This window comes from Meleagris gallopavo, chromosome 6 (assembly GCF_000146605.3).
Source record: "Meleagris gallopavo isolate NT-WF06-2002-E0010 breed Aviagen turkey brand Nicholas breeding stock chromosome 6, Turkey_5.1, whole genome shotgun sequence".
In the NCBI taxonomy this organism is placed as follows: domain Eukaryota; kingdom Metazoa; phylum Chordata; class Aves; order Galliformes; family Phasianidae; genus Meleagris; species Meleagris gallopavo.
In genome coordinates this window covers 654,565-668,745 of record NC_015016.2, presented here as the reverse complement: position 1 = coordinate 668,745, position 14,181 = coordinate 654,565, and the positions used below count along the sequence as shown (strand labels likewise).

At 38.3% G+C, this 14,181-nt stretch overlaps 1 protein-coding gene across 1 annotated transcript in view; it reads right to left on the bottom strand.

Annotated features, from left to right (window-relative positions):
* AQP1 (aquaporin 1 (Colton blood group)) overlaps positions 1-14,181 on the bottom strand; it is an 18,093-nt gene continuing 3,912 nt past the window's right edge. The window contains exons 2-4 of the mRNA XM_003206901.4: positions 2,805-2,969; positions 2,515-2,595; positions 1-1,160 (exon numbers count right to left, since the gene is read on the bottom strand). Of these exons, the coding sequence (XP_003206949.1) occupies positions 981-1,160; positions 2,515-2,595; positions 2,805-2,969 (426 nt within the window). The 3' untranslated portion in view covers positions 1-980. The remainder of the gene's footprint in view (positions 1,161-2,514; positions 2,596-2,804; positions 2,970-14,181) is intronic.

Below are 14,181 nucleotides of genomic sequence, written 5' to 3'. Positions count from 1 at the left end.
TTTTTTAAATGACCCTCAAAATGGACTTACACACAGGTATGTATTTGTCCCTCATTAGAAAATATACTGTGTGTATATCTACTAATTCTCCCTGAATGTCATAGCACTTGCTGTTAAAATGGGGTCAGAAAGAAAGCAGTCTTTATTTTTTTTCCTGGTTTCTTTTCAAATATACAGTTAATTTACATAAGACAAGCAAATGTAGAACAGTCACAGGAACAATCAGGTCCTGTTTGCATATCAGCACCGTGTTGTTCTCGTTGCTGTTGTAACTACTGCTCTTCGATCTCATTTCTAGTTATTACTTCCCAGGAATTCATATATCTACACATTTTTTGGTTATCCCTTCACAACTGGATGCAGGTTCAGAGAGGATGAAACTCTTAAAAATGTAAACAGATCTTGGAGATCTGGAGCTTCTTGTTCTGCTCAACAGTATTTCTGGTTCTTTCTTGGAGATTATCAACAATTTAGAAAATTATGGTTCTTTCTAGATAACAAATAATTTTCAGCAGCCTTTGCTTCCAAAAGACACTTCTGGGAAATGATTAAAGAATTTTTTTCACATGCACTGCTGACATTAAATACCAGCCTTGCATTTCTATATAAATGCTTTTTCTGGTATAAACCCCTACGAATGGTACAGATGAAGTTTTATTCTTTCAGCAAACTATGCATCACTACTGCATGATGTGCTGGGAGGGCCAGCCACACTGAATACACCAGCAAATTTGAAAGTAGTGAGAGAAGGGTTAAATATCAACCCAATTTATTTAGATCATGCTAATGAATTCTTGGCCTGAAGACAATGTAATTGAACAACCCCAGATATAAAAAAGCTATTTAGATTGGGTGCAAAAAAAAAAGGAAAACCATATTGAATTACAAAACAAAGTTCTTCTTGCTGGTTTACAAAGAGTCTATAACACTGATAAAATCTTCAAAAACCGATGCGTTCCCCCACCCCAACTTGTCCTTCTTTATTTTGGCTTCATCTCAACTCTGGAGTTCATATCATCTCCTTCCAGATCGTACTCTTCTACTTGGCCGCTGGTCCACACCTTCACGCGATCAGTCAGGTCACTGCTTCTGGGAGCCAGGATGAAGTCATAGATCAAGGCAGCACCTGCTCCTCCAATGATTGGGCCAACCCAGAAGATCTGGAACACAGTTCCAAGCCTCGTTAATACATCAGGTAATATTGCATTTGAAGCTGTTCTGCAAATTTCTGCTTAAGTTTTTCTATTAAGTTTTTAATGAAACCACAAGGTGGATAAGGGACCCAGAAATGGATATCTGTGACTATACTGTCAACTTCTGATATTTAAAATTAGGTATCTACTGGTAAAATATCTCTGTTGGTCAAGCTATATTTGGCAGGCAGAGGGGAACGATCTCTAAAAGCAACAAGGTTGTGAGATTCATTTCTCACAGTAGCCTTCAGTGATAGGTGAATTTGAAAGTAGTATTTAGTGAGAATCTAATCAGGGGCTTAACGTGCTGTTAGCTACTATTTAGTTAGGGACATCCCACAGGAGGCAAACAACTTTTGGAGGAAGAATAAATGTTTTGGCCAACAAGATGATGTTAATAGAACTAATAGATCATTTTGAGGGATGTTCATGGCCAAAGAGATACTGAGTCTGAAAACATGTTTTCTTTATCCAGTGATATCAGTGGTTTCATAGGCATTATTATCACTCCCTCTTTTTCACTCTGCAAAAGAAACACATTTTTTCCACACAGTTCTGAAAACACAAGCTCCTTCCTTAGCTTCATTATCCTAATATCCCAACAGAAGTGTCCAGGTGGGAGAAAACTGTGCAATTTCCACAGCATCCTCATTTTGTATGTATTACTCTTTAGATTAAAATGGAATTCATATCCAAAATTTCATAGCCCCATTGTAGTGTCAGTGAACTTCCAAGAAATCTTGTCCAAAAAGCTGCCAAAACGAGTGAGAGAGTTAGAACAAATTACACTGACTTTTAGTGAAATAAGTAAATGTTCATGAAGTTCCTCATTAAATATTTATTAATAATTAAAAAATCTGTGGTGTTTCCAGTGCACTTATGCATGGAAGTGCATAAGCAGATATTTAAGTAGATGGACATTTTATTAGCTTCCAAATATTGCATAATTCACTGCATTTCACAAGTAAGTTTTACTGGAATAATCATAGCAATTTACAAATTAGTTTAAACAATATATTCTCAACGTAGGATTCAGCATAATGAGGCTTTAAAGTTTTAATCATTTATTTATTTACTTACTTAAATAAGCATAAGGGGAAATAACCTGAGAAAATTAGCTGTATTACTTTGAAAACACACGATCATCTTGAGGGATTTGCATCTCCCAAAGATAGTCAGGAGCAAAAGGAGATTATTTTTGTTCAATGAAATAGGAACAGAAACTCAGCAACAGTTAGTTATTTGGATTTACATATTTCTGATCTTGTAAATTGTGTATAAGCAAAATCTCTTGAAAGTTAAGCAAATTTCTTCTACTTACCCAATGATTTTCGAAGTTGTTGGCAATCAGTGCTGAGCCAAAAGATCTGGCTGGGTTAATTCCACAACCAGTGTAATCAATCTAGGAGTCAAAAAGATAACCAGCAGTGAGTTATCAAAGTACATGTGGCATCTTCATTACACACCATTACCATGAAGAGCATAGAAGTAAGGTCAGTCTCTGAAGAGGAGGCAGAAGGATGGAATTCCTGTCTTGCCAATCTACCTTTCCTCACCGGCCCATATTGAGTTAGAGCACTGCACACACCAAAGATGAGAGCTAAAACTTACTGCAAGGAGATGTCCCAAGGCAACAGAGAGACCAATGGCCAGAGGTGCTGATCCTGAGACATCATTCCTTCTCCTGTCTGTGGTGGCAAGGACACACAAAACCAGCTGGAGAGTAGCAATGATTTCAATTCCTAGTCCTTGGCCTGCATTGATTCCTTTTGCAAGCTGTATGGAGACAAGAAGGAAAGAAAAAAAATCTGATATTCCTATCTGACTTCACACAGTACAACAGAGTTTCACGGGATGCTGTTTCTCAATTCAGACCTCTACATTCATTTCCCTACTTATGCTTCCTTTGCTTAACAACAACAAAAATAAAAAGGAGAGAAAAATCAGTTGAAACACATGCTATTGCACTCCATCTTTTGTTAGTGATAAAACATGGTGGTTGCATTCAGTGCATCTTGCCAAAGCAAACACTCAACCAGTAGACACAATGAGAATGTAACTGGTGTACGTGTGAAAGACAAATCTGTTAATGATTTGCCTTCAATAGAATATATCTGTAAAAATGGCCTCTCTTGCCATAAGACATTTATTCATTGCTTGTGAGAATGAGGATGCTGTGGTCAAATTAAACATTGCCCAACAATTGCCCAACAAATAGGAGCATGAGGAGGAAGGGCCAAATGGAGTAAGAAAGTAGCACAGCTCTGAGTAGCCTGAAGGTACCTATCTCTGTTATCAACAAGTCACATTAATCTCTTCTTCTCCTACCACTATTTATTTTCTGTTGTTCAACATGAACTCTTCAAAACGAGGACCTTATGATGGCAATGTAGCATGGGCAGCTTCCCTCCCAAATTTTAAGTCACCTATATGCAGTTTAGTTGCCTGAAAACATTCCTCTAACGCCATTTGAAATACCCTGGATTCTTCATGGCATTCATGTGCTACCAGTAGATGTGACACCAGTTTTACAGGAGGCCATGGGTATCTAAAATGGCTCCAGCTGCCAGTGTTCAAGCACTGTATCTCTGATCTTGGAGAGGTAATAAACACAGTCAGCAAGGATGAGCCACTCAACTGATGACATGTTAATCATTTGAGAGTCAACTGAATAGCTCTGTCCTTTTTGGCTATATTGACTAGATTTCATTTGACCATAACAAGAACTTTAAAACAATTCACATATAGATTAGTTTTAGGTGTACCTTGAACTGAATCCCACCCAATGTCTTTGGTAGGTAGAATAAACATCCACAATACAGAAATCCTAAAGGGTTGATGGAGGAAGTATTTCAGTTTATCTGTGAAATAAAGTAGGTTGTCCAGAAAAACTCACACTGGCAGATGTAGATATTCCTACTGTATTATTAATCATAGAATCAGTTGAGTTTCTTAATAATGTATGTGTTGTAGAACATATAGAAACCACAGAAATTCACATAAATGAACATTAAGAAATAATAGCCTTTTCATATTTCTGTAGTACTATTAAAAAGTTTTCTTTAACAAGTAACCATGGATCTAAATTAATAATGCTATAACAGGTTTTTAATTCTGTTTCTAATCATTGTGTTCACTGGTGTCTTCGTTAAGACAAATCTTTATGAGCTGAATGAATTGTTGTTAAACAGAAGTAACTGCATGGCATAGATGGGATAAAACATGAGCTTGGACACATGCCAGAAAAACTGAGAACGTAAATGACTCAGTGTAGGAAGCATGCTCTGCAAAACTTGCACTCAGTGATAGAGCTATCAGTAGGCTGTCCCATCTGTCATAGCCTCTGTGTTAAAAATTGCAAGGTCATACATAACAAAAACATAATTGATTGTTATGGTGACCTGTCAGAAACAATGAAACTATGAGAAATCATTTATTAAATCTCTTTACATGGTTTTACAGTGCAATTTTCCTAAAATTAATATTTGAAAAACCTTAAAACTTCAGGAGGTTTTGTTAAACTTCTTTGCTTTCCAGCTTTGCTATTCAGTTTTCTGGCTTCTTCTCTGTAACATAGAATAATATCATACTTGTAAAAATAAGAGGATATTGTTTGTCTTCAGCTAGCAAAAATCTGATCAAGTACATTAACAACAGTGAAAATGTATTAATTTCTAAGAAATGACATCTGAAACATAAATAACATAATGTTGTATCTTGTTCTTTAACATGCAGAACAGACAACCCTTGAGTTAGAATTCGTTTATAAAATTGGTTTATTAAACTAATATTAATTTATTAGTATATCCAAGGAAATCTTTGTTCAAATGATGGATATTTTGGCTGCTTCCTGCAGCAGTAGAAACTAAGACCATCTTCAACACAAACATGATCTATATGTGAGAAATATGAATTATGTACAAGTGAGTTGGCAGTGAAAATGACACGATCTGGAAATTCATACTGAACACCTGATATAATACTAAATTAGTGTACTATTACTTTTATCTTTTCCCTTTTAAAATAATCACTTTATTTGCTGCAGAGACATTTGGGTTGCAACCCAATAAGTTAAATTTCAAACACATTCTAGTGATATAAAAGATTCTTTACTACAGAATCTGGAAGATCTTACCCCACATTTGGAAGGCCAAATAAAAAACAAGCTTATTTGTAAATAAGTGAGTGTATACAGATGCCCAAAAGTGTATATGAAACTAAATTCTCCTCTATCATAATGAAAATTTTAAACCCCAGAGAGTCTAGATCTGAGATCTGAAGCATTCATGTTAAAGTATGAAAAGGCTTTGGCATTTGAAATGAATAAACACTAACCTAGCATAAGACTTTTCCTTTGCTTTGAAGGTCTTTTCAAGAAAGAAAAAAAAAAAAAAGATAGAAAAAAAAAGGAAAAAAAAAGACAATAAGAGCAAAATTCTGCCTTCAAAACCTGTGATAATTCTTATCTTTGAGAAGAGGAAATCATAGTCTTCCTTTCCCTCCAGGAAAACAAATCCTAAGGTTGACGTGACTTGAGGTCATTCTCCCTGCTAATCAACACTTATTGATGGGCTGTGTGGAACCAAATAAAACCTGGAAATATCGTAGGAAACCTTTTGCTTTCCTCTAGCGTGTAATATTACGCAGACTGCCAGGGACGTAAGATTCTCCACTGCAAGAGCAAGAACTCTGGGCCGTGTTCCAACCACAGACTGAGGCAAGCCTTGGATGTCCTGGTTTGCTGTGTTTGTAAGTATACTATCACATATGCTGGTTATTTGCCTACTTGTCAGAGCTGTAGTGTCACTACAGCAGTAAGCTGACCCTCCTAGACTACAGCAACACATACAACACCATGAGTCTTCATCAAACTGTCTCTCTGCACAACAGGAGTGTTAAGAAGGTTTATTTCCATGTAAATGCCATTAAATTAAAATGAACACAGACGTATACATGCATGTATTTGTATTTATATAGTCCTTGGTCACAGTGGAGTTCAATATACACAATGGTAAATATCAGCTGATCTTAGCTGATCTTAACATCTACTATTCTGCTATTCTGAGTATATTCATAATTTAAGATGACCACATCTTCTTAAAAAGATGAAAAAATGATTCTTAAATAGATACAATAATGCCTTGAAATGTAAAATGTATTCACCTCTATTGTAGTGCTGGACAGAAAGCATCCTTTTCCAGTGACTTGTATCACACTGAAATGACTTTCTTTGCTACATTGGTACTCTGATTACCAGTAATTATGACAAAAAAATGTGTGCAGGGACATGGGCTGCTTTTGTCTTTGATGCATCTCTGGGAAAATCTCTGGCCTTTTTTCACCTTTCTCCAATAGCTCCCACACACTCTGCATTGTAGATGGCACTTTGTATTCAGAGGAATTGTTTCTAAATCACTGCACTATTTTGACATGAAAAGCATCAGAAATGTACGTAAGAAATGGGTCGCTTTATTGGCAAGACCTGAAGATTATAGTGGGACATAAAGATAGCTGACCAGCTGAATCACTGCCTTGGCTGCAGTACTTTGATCTGAACAATTTCCCCTTGATTGTAAAAGCACTGATATCATATGCAGAAGCATAGATGAGACAACCCACATGAGGTACATCCTTCCATCAGCTGAATCCTGCCATCATTTTTACCTGAGTTCAGTGTGACTCGGAACAAGTTAGTGAGGAATAAACAATAAAATGGCTGGAGCTTTTTAAATTAATAAAATTCCTTCTCGATCAGAAAGCCCATGGCTCCCGAGAAGAAATTGGTTGGAAGCTCAGTACTCAGGCATGTTGAATACTGAGTTCTGCACCACTGGATATATCCAGTCATGACCATAAGAAAAACTGCTTGAGGTGAGCAATGGCTTTTTGTTCTTAGGGAATGAGTAGCAGTTGCTTCTGTCTCTCCACAACATCAAGTAGTTGTGATTTGTCTGCAACTGGAACTATGGAAGATTCAGTTAGGTGCCCATAGCTGCCACGTTTAGCTGACTGACTTCCTCAGCTTCCAGCAAAAGTGTGGGCAAATGGTATGTTTTCTTTTTTTTTATTTTTCCCTCCTCTCTCCTTTTTTTGGAACAGGATATTTATTAGATGTCTGCCTTCAAAAGAGAAACAGGGACAGGAAATTAAACTGGCCCAAGGTAAACCTAACTGTGTACTTCTCCAGTGGCTTCATATTTTTCTCATCAGGAATCAAAGTATATCAGGCTCAAAGCTGTTTCCCGTTATATGGATAAGAGAGTTGTTATGCAAGGTGGTTTCATGATGTGATGCCATGCCTGCCTCATGTCATCCAACAAACAGCAAAAGGCAGCATCTTCTAGGGTTAACCTTGCTTTCATATAACAGGGATTAGTTTCTCATTATTCCTGAAAAAGATTAGGCCACTGGAAATGTAGAAATCAATTTTTCAGTACGGGAATGTCAATTTTCTCCACAGTTATGAAACACTTCACAGCAAGCAACGCTGGCTGATGTTTTTTCAAGACAGAAAAGCGAAACCACGGCATCTTCTCAACACATCCACATTAACTTTTATTAAAGTATTTTTAATATTCATGTTGGAACAAGAACTGCTGCAACAAATGATATCTTTATGTCAGAGAGACTTCCTTCTCTGTGGACTGAATTCAAATAAGCTGCCATTTGCACCAGGCCTGATGTTTTCAGTATTCCAAGTTAGCTTTTCTCTTCCATGATAGACTTTTCTTAAGGGAAAATTTCTGACATTTCTTCTCAACTCAACAGGAGTCTCCCTCTATGGCTATATTACTGGCAGACTATTTAAAAATGAATCTTTTAATGTTTTCTTCTTACAGCTTAAACTTTCCCATCTTAGACTTTCCTTGTTTTCCTTGACGAGGAAATCTTTTCATACTGGTTTAAGTGGTTTATGCTCTCATTTTCACCCTTACACCAGAAATATTAAATATGCTTCTTCACACCAAACTAACATTTAAGTGTTTTGCTGGGCAGAGTTAGCTGATATGCTGTTCTTTGAATGCAATCTCAGAAACCAATCTTCCTACATCCCTCAAAGCTGCCCGTCGTTTTGTCCTAATTCTTTCAGCTCCATGTTTACCATGCTCGTAACTTGATAACTCCTGTCGTAGTAACATCCCCTTCTCTGGCTGGAATAGCTATAAACCTCCCTTTAACTCACAGTCCAAACGTATCCTTCACTATTTAACCACAGTTATTCTCTTCTCTCCTTGCAATTTAATAACATTACTCTGAAACTGATGATTCTATACTCATTATTTACTTGTTAGGGATTCCGAAAGTAGAAGAGTCACATTCCTTCAGTAAGTAGAGTGAGGCAGAGATCTAAAGAGTTTCGTTTAAAATTATATGGCAAGAGCACTCAGATGGAGCTGCTTATGAGGCAAAGGATTAGCTTTGGATTGAATCCTAGGTCAACAATAGAAGCATTCAGCAGAACATACGGACAAAACATATTGTCCTTTGTTAGATTATCCTTCCTACAAATACAGCCTTAAGAGTTCTAAAGGGGGCACGTTCAGTTCCCCAAGCGCAAATTACATTTTCCATTCTTTGGTCAGCGGACAGCCTGCAGGAACAAGGCTAACCTCCCTCCCACCCCATCCTCCAGCTGATGGGAACTGGCCTGGGCTTTGTCTCGCAGCAGCCTGGGATGCAATAAAGAGAAGAGTGATGGCCAATGACACGTAGTAAAAGCCACTAACTGTATGGGACTTCCATTTAACACAGTTAGTTGGAGAAAGGCCGTTTGTTAAACAGTCTCATTTACACTTTAACCTTCTGATGTGCCCCTGGGAAACATGTTTTTTCTTTTCTTTTCTTTTTTTTTCTCCTATGAAATAAACAACTACTATTCAAAAGATGCAGAATAGTGATATTTTCCTTTGCCCAGCCAAACACGAGTAAATTGTTCATTTTCAGTAGAATATGTGAAGCACTCAATTTATATCAGTGAGCTCTTTATGGCCTCTTGTATTGTCAGCCCAAAAGGAGATGGTGGTTCTTGTGTTCAAGAAACATTTAGATGCTGCATTAAGGGACATGGTTTAGTGGGGAAATACTGGTGATAGGTGGGCAGTTGGATTGTATGATCTTTGAGGTCTTTTCCAACCTTGGTGACTCTATCTTTCTTGATAATGATTATATGATTCAATGGGGAATTGAAGACATATCTGAATTTTGAGTTTTGTGCAGTCTACCTTTCAGAGTTCCCCCTGGAATAACTATCTAGATTCAAACAAAAGTCACAATATAGTTTTTGGCAATTGCCCCATAGTGATGTTCACTTTGCACTTCTAGAAAATCCCTCCAGCCAACCTGTGAAGTTTTCAAACTTCCCACTTTTGAGGTAGTTCTTACTGTCAGTCTTGTGCAGAGCACTCAAGAGCTCTGCATGAATTGAAAGTACAGCTCTGAGTGTGAGCACTGCAGAAATTAGGGGAACACTTCCAGATCCCTTTCCACCTTGATCATCAAGCAAGAGGTCCTATGAAAGTAAGAAGTAGAGGCCTGAGTTTACTCATTTTCATTCCTCGTTTCAAATGCACTCATCATAACTTCAAGGGAAATTACATAAATATATGTCAGGAAACTTGAACCACACTTCTGTTTTCAAAGCCTTCATTAACTTCTCCTGGCACAGAAAGTGTCAAGAGCATGGAAAATTTATTTTTTGGTGGTACCTCTCAGTGGTTACTGCAGAAGGGATGCACAGGACTCTGCTTGGAAAGTACATGGAGGATTTCTTGGCTGCTTTCCCATCCTCAGATGTCAAAAGAGAAACCCCTCGCAGAGCTCTCAGCATACTTTTTTGGCCTCCTGCTGTTTATAGAGTTTCCTTCAGGATGTCTGACAGGCCTGTGTGTTTGATTTAACAAATTACTGTTGTGCCATAGCTTCAGATATCATTTACTTCAGTGGAGTTGCATGAGGTAAATACCAGCACTATCTTTGGCTCTGAATGCCAGAAAGTGTAGTGCTTTTCCCATCAGGTTGTATGTTAATAAATACACCACATTCTGCTCCCAGACAGGGCAGGAAAACCTCCAGCAGACATTCACTTGCTCCATGACATTGGCATTAACTTTGTACTAAGGGTTCTGAGGAGCACAGGGAATATAGAAAGGCAGGGGAACACAGAAAATGAGAAACACAGACAAGAACTGTGGAGCTGTGGAACAGTGGAATAGTTTGGTGTGGTTTCTTTAACTCAGGAACAAAGATTTTTTTCTAAGAATAAAGATTTTTTTGACATTTTTTTAATTACAATATCAGGTAAAGATCTCTCTTTTATTGAATACTCTCAATTAAGTTAGAGCAAGACAAATAAGCAAGAATGTACTACTGCTCTAAAGAAAACAGGCAATTTCCTCTTGAGACAAACAGGAAATTTTTCAAGGGCTATTTTTTCTTCCTGTAGTACTTGTAATGTGTTTCAGTATCATTGTTTTAAGAAATGCTTCTCTTAATGGTAACAATATACAAGCCAGATAGTTATACTTCTTAGGATTCTCTGACTAAAGAGATACAGTTCTCAACACACTCAAAAGGTCCAAATTATCTCCTAAGGTACGTGAGCCCTGCTGCAATGACTTGCTGTTTTTAACAGCATATCAAGAAGAGATCCATAATATTCATTCTCATGTTTCTTGTGGAAATTTCCATTTGTCCTTAGACTGTGATTCTTGCCACAGAATCACAAAATCCTGAAATAGTTTGAGTTGGAAAGGATCTTAAAGTCCATCTAGTTCTAACCTTGCCATGGGCAAGGGCATCTCCCACCAGACCTAGATCAAGTTGCCCAAAGCCTTATCAAATCTGGCCTTGAGCACTGCCAAGGATGGGTCATCTTATCTTGTCTGGGCAGCCTGTGCTTGGGTTCTCATCACAGTCACCATGAAAGATTTCTTCCTAACATCTAACTAAATCTCCTCTCTTAAAGCCATTCCCCCTTGTCCTATCACTACAGTTCTAGATAAAGAGTCCCTCCCCTTCTAGGCCATGCCAGATCTTGATTTAAAATTAATACTCACTAACATATATTTTTAATGTAAAGTGAAATTAAATTAGAGTATGGAATTTGGGTTAACCTCATCTGAAAAGTCATTCTGTACGTCTGTCTGTCTGTCTATCTATCTATCCACATATCTAACCACAAATCTATCCAACTATCCAACTATCTATCCCTCTATCTTTCTGTGTCTCTATCCATCCTTCTATCTATCTATTGTGTGTGAGTGTGTGTGTGGAGATGTGCCTAAGCACAAAATACCCCAACGTATATGACATAATACATAGAGTGCCAAGGAAAGGAGAACAATTTTGACTGTTCATTCACCAGTCAGGAAGGGCAGTGGAAAAGTTATTTTCCTTCTTTACTTCCTTCATATTTATTCCTAGTTATTTAGACAGCTGGTCAAAAACAGAAATACATATATATATGTTCCAAAAAAGACCCACAGCCGTGAACTAATTTGAATTACAACATTAACCAATCTTACAAATTAATAGTATTTTTAGCTCTGTTGCAACTCATTTTAAAAGCCTACATGCCCACCTTTCATCAATTTATATCTTTTCTATTCAAATAGGACCTTTATTCTGAGGCTTGCAGAGTATTTTTCAAACAATGCATCAGTCGTCCTTGGATCCTCCGGATGCTGACCCTGTTCATGGCTTGAAACCCTCTTTGGACCACTCTGTTTTAGCACCGAAGGATTATCCTCTAGATGGGTGATCAGCGAGGTTCTCATCATGCATCACAAACATCCACACTACTGCACCTCTTTGTGCTCTCTGCCAACCACCTATAGAGGTGTTCCAGAACTGAGGAGATGTGGCACTGAGGGACATGATGAGTGGGCACGGTGGGAGTGAGCTGGGTTAGACTTGGGGATCTTAGTGGTCTTTTCCAACCTCAGAGATTCTGTGATTCTATGAAAAGCTTAGGGAATGGCTATCTCATTATGGAGCAGAAGCACTAAGCCAATTTTTGTAGAAACGAAAATAAAAATAACCTCTGAGTCTTAAAAATAGAATTAGAGCCATAACCCTCGTTATTCTCAAAGGCACTGGAAGATGGGCGATAACATCAGTTTTAAATCTCAGCCCAGATATTTCTGCTGTCTCGTGTGAACTCCTTAGAAAGCAGCTGTGGCTGTGGCCATTCCTGAGCAGGTGCCTTTCCTATGTTCCACCTTCCTGGCATGCTGTGATTCAATACAATGCTGGCAAGCCATAAAAGACGGCTGCTGCAAGATTGAAATCAAATAAAGAGCTATTGTGCTACTCTTTGTTAAGAAACAAAAAATTATGGACTAATCTCATATACAGGAACCATTTTGCTCACTCTGAAAGTGCAGCTGCTTCTGGTCCCGTGTTGCAGCTCCAGAGTTTAAGTACACAGATATCCAGGCAATGTTGGCTAGAGGATCCTAAATCTGGTCAAAAACAGGGAGGCAGAGGGCGGTGATACAGAGAATGAAGCTGATGGCATGGAAGCTGGAGAAGGGCGTAGTACAAAATTTGCATTGAAAAAAGGTATCTGGACGTTTTTAATTAGCACGAGAGTTCAGGAAAGCAACTGCATATCTCATCCATCCAGTAGCACCGTGGCAACATTCTCCGTACTGAGAGAAATAGAGCATCATTTAATTCTTAATCAATCACTGACTCAGTTGTCCACTCATGCTGTCAAGCTCTCCGTTTATTTTGGAAACTCTACCAACGCAACCAGACACTGCTTAATTTGAGGCTGGAGGAGAGCAGACTCAGAGGGTGTGGGCAGAAGGAGAGGGAAATCACAAAGGGAAGCACTGAGTCACCAACACCAAGCATTCAAGTCCTACTCCCATGGTAGGAGGGCCATGGCTGGTAGGACCATATGTGGGAATTCTGGAGCTTCCTACAGCCTGTGATGCCCTCCAAGGCTGTTAAAGGAGGCAGAGACTCGATCACACTGAAAACCTAAAGGGTGTTCCAGGAGCAAGTGACTTCCCACATTCTAGGAGTGGTATCTATATGGCTATCCATCAGTCTTGAATAAATACTTCAGATCTCCAAATCATAGAATCATAGAACAGCTTGGGTTGCAAAAGCCCACAGTGCTCATCCAGTTCCAACCCCCTGCTGTGTGCAGGTCGCCAACCAGCAGCCCAGGCTGCCCAGAGCCACATCCAGCCTGGCCTTGGATGCCTGCAGGGATGGGGCATCCACAACCTCTCTGGACAACCACACCTCCTCTGACTTTTCTAGAAAGTTCCTCAGTTCCACAAACAACGTTTGTCAGACCATGAAGCAGTTTTCAAAACAGAGTTCTTCTATTTGTTATTCTTGGTTGTTTTCATTGTATCGACCCTGAGCAAAATTACCTGCAGGGCTGTTTTTCTTCCCTACAACTTTTGATCCACTTGGAACATTATATATATATATATACACATATATAGATATATTTAGTTTTTATAATCTTTGAGGCAGATTTTTCAAAGTATTTCCAGATGATGGCCCCCCAGTTCCTGGCATTTAAGTCAGTATATAGAAATGCAGAAACTACTGAAAATTATTAATTGGTAAAGGAGTGTCTGCATTTTTTCAGAAGATGATCATTTTCACACAAAATGAAAAACAAAAGGAAACAAACAAACAAAAAAGGAATAAATAATTTTGCTCAGCACGTTTTTAATAGCTTGATGAAAGTTCTCACCGTAAACTTTGCTGAACAGCAAATATTGTGTTACCTTACAGGTCAGACGTCTCCTCTCACCTGTCTTTCCTGCTTGAGCTCTTTGTTGGCCATTAATTGCCCATGATGAGTAGTTTCTTCCACTATCCAAACTACAGATCTGTCCTCACTAGACAATAGCCAACTGTGTTGGCAGATGAGTGCACTTTGGATTATGTTTTCTCTATTCTTACATTTTTACCTAATGGAGATTTGTAAAATGAAGTAATCCAGTTGCCAAAAAAA